The following is a 5,616-nucleotide window of genomic DNA, read 5'->3' on the forward strand; positions in this document are numbered from 1 at the left end:
AGGAATTGTGTTGGGTAAGAGTAACAGTTGGCAAGTTAACCACAAACACTTGGCAAGAGGTGAAGCAACTGCAACTTTTGCAATTTTATTCCCCCTATTTTTCAGTTTTATGCCCAGACGTTGACAGACACACCAGAAATCCAATTACCATTTTTTCCTATTGCAGAAACAGTTCACATACAAAATTATCTAGAGAATAAAAAGCTGTGTCAGGGTATGCTTGTAAGGGAAATGGTTTGTAGTCATGTTTTCACATGCATATAGGTGATTTCTGTACACTTCTGTGCACCTGTTTACTTGGACAGGGCTCTGAGCTAGGTCTGAGCTGACCTGATCTCGTTGAAGATGCCCCTGCTCATTGCAGAGGGCTTGGACTTATTCACCTTTCAAAAGTCCATTCCAGTTCAGACTATTCTATGGTTCTACTTAAAAACTTAATATCAAAGTAATGAAAAAAATTACTTGACTAGGAGGCAAACTGCCAGTCAGCAATGGAAATATTTCAGTTTTATTTTGGTATTACCTTTAGACACTACAGTACAGTAGTGTCTGTAAGATGTGATGTCATTTGCAGAGGTCTTGGCCAATTAGAGACACCAATCATTCAAATTAACAAATGTATCATTACTTATTACAATGCACTTCATATATCATGTTAAAATACTGCATAAAGAATATATTTTTGTTGACTGAAGGGAGGTTTAAAGTAAAATATGATCTGAGAAAACGTTTCATGTCCTAGAATCATAGAAATATAACATGGTTTGTATTGTAAGGGACCTTAAAGATCATTTCATTCCAACCTCCCCAATGCAGACAGAGACACCTTCCACTATCTCAGGTTGCTCCAAGCTCCATCCAACCGGGTTTTGAACACTTCCAGGAATGGGGAAGCCACAGCTTCTCTGGGCAACCTGTGCCAGGGCCTCAGCACCCTCACAGGGAACAGTTTCTTCTTAACATCTATCGCAAACCTGCCTTTTGTCAGTTCAAAATAATTTCCCCTTGTCACTTTTTGTCCATACAAAAAGTCCATCTCCCCCTTTTTCATCATGCCCCTTTAGATTCTGAGATGGAGCCTAAGGTCTCCTTGGAGCCTTCTCTTTTCCAGGCTGAACACCCCAGCTGTCTCCATCTCTTCACAGGAGAGGTGCTCCATCCCTGCACAAGTTGGGTGCTACTTCCCATGGCAGAACAAGCAGAGTTCAACAGCTGGCAAACTGAGAGCAGATAACCAAAACCTGAATGCTCATCTAAGGCATAGTCTACTTTTGGAATGATCAACTGAAGGCCCTGTGGAAGGCAGAGAGTATCAAAAAATCAACCAGAATCCTGGGAAAAATGCTCAAGTAGGAGCTTTGGGGCCTGAAGGCCCAAAGACATGCTCTGACACTGGATTTACCTAAATTTACATATTTCCCATCATCTGGAAGGGTGTCCAGGTGTCGGAACACAGGACACCTCTCTGGATGCCCTGGATGGCTCAAAGCCCTGGCAGGGAGCTCAGAGACCCTGGCAGGAAGCCAAAGACCCCTGTGGCTTTGAGTTTGACCCATGGAGCAAATTACCAACTTTATATGAAGAATTGTAAGTCACAAAAGTTTAAGTAGCATAACAGTAGTTGTCACAGGGTGAAAGGTAGAATTTTGAAGAATTTTACTTTGGGGGTCTAGGAGACATGATGGAGGGATTTGGGCATTGTCCTGTCCTTCTCCTTTCTTCTTCCTAGCCTCCATCTTCTTGGTGATGGTGGCACTTTGGGATTGGTTTAGAGTAGAAAGTCACTGTCTAACACAGGTGATAGGTATTGGAACATAATTATAAATATCAAATACATAGTTTGTACTATAAAAGACAACACCAGCCAGTGGGCAGGGAGTGTGCCTCAGACTGACCTGCAGAACAGATCTTGGCAGGCCAGACAGAAAATGTTTTAGATAAGAAATAATAAACTGCCTTGAAAATGGCAGTCGAAGACTTCTGATTTCTTCTTGGACAGCTGGGTTGGGAAAAAGAGACTTTTCACCTTGAAAATGGCAGCCAAAGACTTCTGATTTCTTCTTGGACAGCTGGGTTGGGAAAAAGAGACTTTTAACATTCCTTGGGTTCATCTCAACCAGAGGGAACCCCAAGATCCAGGGATATAACCATGATGTATTCACTTTATTTGGGTACATCTTGCTTCACTCTGGGATCTCCAGTGGCCACTGGCCAGGAAGAGAATGGACATTTGTTTTAGTTCTATATATCCATTCAGTGTTCTTCTATTCTGTATTTATGGAACAGAAAACTAACTGGGATTGCAGGGAACACACAGATGTTTTGTCTTGCAAGGTTTTAAGTTGCTCCTAGGCAGGGACATTTCAACCTCTGTCCCAAGATGCTTGACACATACCACGGTGGGTTAACGTATCTTACACAAACTGGAGTGTCACAAGAGGTATTGCACGAAAAACATGGGATTTTCCAGGAAAAAAAGCTCAAATAGCTTCAGAGAGAAAGCCTGTTTTATCATTGGCAAGTGAAAAGCAACTCGTTTCTGGTTGGATTAGAAGTCATCCAAAAAAAAAGAGCAGTTTTTGGATTGGTTCAATGAATGGCTGAGAACAGAAAGCACTTGTCAGTCTCTTTTGGGACTCACCTTATAAAAGAGTATCCCAGTCTCAGAGCCAAAGTCTTCAGGAGGGAAGGGACCAAGAGCAAGTCTTTGGCTTCAGGGCTCACTTGATACCTGGTAATGTCTCAGTTCTTTTCTTTCAATGTCAGCTTTTGTTTTTACCTCAAAAATCTAACTCCCAAACCTCTGTGTTATTAACTTTGTTTGTAACTAAAATGGTAAACCTAAGATTTCGGAACATTTAAAATATTGAATAAGTGATTCAAATATATGCTAATACCTAGAATTCTTTAACAATTTTTTCTGCCTCCTAAGTCCTAGGAAAAATAAATGTTTCTTTGGTTCGGGTTGCTTTAGAGAGGTCTGTGGTCCAGAGAAATTGGTGACCTCTCAGTGGGAATCTACATCTATATATTTCCATTAACTACATAGCCTTTGAATAGAAACATATTATAAATAGTTATACAATATTTTTGTAATGCATAACAGGTATAAAATTATATATTATTTATATATTTATGTATTTTAATATAGTATATAATGCATATTTTATTTATTGTCTTTTTTATTTATGTCTGTATTCTAAAACCCTAATTTCAATTTCAGAATTGTTCACTTAATCTCCTCATTTCTCCTGATATTTTCAAATATATAGAAGCTTGTGTAAACTTCTAATATTAATTTTGAAACAGTTTTGTTCACCCTCTATCAATTCTGTACTCAGTAATAAGACATTTTGGCACAATCTCATTTCCATTTCTTGCTTGAGAGACCATCATTTGTGACAGATTAGAACTTTCCTAATGTCAGGATATGAAACATTAACTGCCACTTCTTTATCCATAAGCACCCTTCTAGACTATTTTATTCTATAAAGTTAATACTAATATTAGTTGAAACTCTTCCAATGAAGGTATCATATGTTTGCTTTTAAAATTTTCTTTTCAAATAGGAATTGATTTGATTGTACATTTCCATTCTAGAACTGCTGCCTGTAGACCAAGACTGGAGATGCTGAGCAAATTGACCTCTTGATAAATTTAAACATTACAAAATAAACTTTTTTTCCCCCTGAAGTTTGTAATTTTTACAGTATTATCACCTAGATTTGCTTTGTGTTGTTTATTTACTAGATAAAATAATTTAGCTACAAATAAAGTTATGGAAGTACTTAAGGCCAGGTTGGATGGGACTTTGAACAACCTGGTCTAGTGGAAGGTGTTTCAGCACCAGGGGTTGGAACAAGATGAGATTCAAGAGTCCTTCCAATCCAAACCATTCTGGGATTCCATGATTCTGTTCTGGCAAAGGAATCTTTGCAAAATGGAAGAGAAATCTGAGCTATTAAACTATTAAAGTAACTTAATGATCACATGTCCTGAAAACGTTTTGCCTTACACAATAATCAGGGTTTTACTGATTATTTTTGAAAGCCTGAAGATAAAATTAATATAAATGTAATTGCCATTAACACAGTGTGTAACTCAGGAGACTGCAGATCCCAGGGACTGTCTCTTACATCTTCCTTGGTCCTTTTCCCAACAGTGCCACAGCACATCCTCAGCCATGAAGGTCCTTTACCTGCTCTTTTCTCTCCTCTTCTTGGCACTCCAGGTCTCTCCAGGTAAGATGGGAAAGAGATGCTAGAAAGGGATTTTTGTGCACCTGAAGGAAAATCCCCAGCACGTTTTAACCGCTTCTATTCCAAATTGCTAGAAGCCAGTCAGGAATTAATCAATCAGCCCAGTGCTTGTGCTAGACCTGCTTTGTAACCTGAGAATGAGAAACCCTTCCACTGCAATTCCCTGCCCTGCAGAGCAAGGGGGAAGGAAACATTTTGTTCTTGTTGCAGGTTTGTCTTCACCCCGGAGGGAAATGCTTTTCTGCAGAGGAGGGAGCTGTCACTTTGGAGGATGTCCCTTCCACCTGGTTAAAGTTGGAAGCTGCTTTGGGTTCCGCTCCTGCTGCAAACCGTGAGTTTGGGGTTCACCAAGGCTCATCTGCAGGATGAGCAGAGAAATAGTAATTAGTTTGCCTGTCTCTTAAAACCCCAAGGTGTTCCTGAATATTTAAATTAGGTATAAGGAGAAAAAAAACCTATTCTGCCATGAGGACAGTCAAGTGTTCTGTGTTGACTCAAGTGTTACGTGTTGCCCAAGAAGTGGGGAAATGCTCTCAGGAACAGGGTGAAGTTTTTATTGTAAAATTTGCTGTAAAATTAAGTTATCATATGAAAAACAGCTTTCTATTTTCACTCAGGAATGAATAAACTCACCCCAGAATCTAGGGATATCAATTTAATTCCCTGCTTTTTTCCTAAACAATAGGGAAACAGTCTCCTTACTCACAGGTATGATTGCATACAGCTGTCCCAACATGACTACAAATGACACGAGCTATTTTGGGAAGGGTTTGTGTCCAGGAGGGAAAAAAGCATGGGCTGAGAGTGAGTAGGGAGGGAATAAGAAAATCTGAATTGGTTTTTTTCCTTTGTGCAGGCCTTGGAACCTAAGAGAAGTTGATGAGCCATTCATTGAAGAATAATGAAAATTTCTTCTAAGCCTACAAAAAAATTTACTTGGAATCTCCTTACTCCTAAACCCACTGGATCCTGCTGCAAAGCCTTGTACTCCTTTCATTGCCTATGCAAAAGGCTTTATGATGTAGAGTAAATCCAAATGTGTTCTGCATTGCTTTCTCTCCTAAATAAATTGTTGTTGGTTAGCATTGGTCACTGTAACCTGGGTCATGATCCTGCCTGGAGTTTGACACACAAACCACAGAGGGCAACAATTTATGATGCAAACTGCTCCTTAATTTGAGTTTTTCTGAGCCATACAGCTCTCAAGGTCTACACAGCCCTTAACCTACAGTGCCAAGAGAAAGGCTGGGTAAAAGAACTCAGCTTCCCTTTGTCAGAATGAGTTCAGATGCCAAAATCCTTTATTTCTTACTGCACAGAAATCTTTCCTTGGGAAAACAGGAATGGTTAAAATCCC

General features: G+C 39.5%; 1 protein-coding gene across 1 annotated transcript; it reads left to right on the top strand.

The window, feature by feature from the left end:
- The first annotated feature begins 2,650 nt into the window (after positions 1 to 2,650).
- LOC120496832 (gallinacin-2) lies at positions 2,651 to 5,315 on the top strand. Its single transcript, XM_039697635.1, has 4 exons — positions 2,651 to 2,734; positions 4,163 to 4,241; positions 4,470 to 4,590; positions 5,116 to 5,315. The coding sequence occupies exons 2-4, from the start codon at positions 4,184 to 4,186 to the stop codon at positions 5,159 to 5,161; spliced, it is 225 nt and encodes a 74-aa protein (XP_039553569.1). The 5' UTR covers positions 2,651 to 2,734; positions 4,163 to 4,183; the 3' UTR covers positions 5,162 to 5,315.
- Positions 5,316 to 5,616: the final 301 nt, after the last annotated feature.

This window comes from Passer montanus, unplaced genomic scaffold (genome assembly GCF_014805655.1).
Source record: "Passer montanus isolate IOZ18808 unplaced genomic scaffold, ASM1480565v1 scaffold119, whole genome shotgun sequence".
Lineage (NCBI taxonomy): Eukaryota > Metazoa > Chordata > Aves > Passeriformes > Passeridae > Passer > Passer montanus.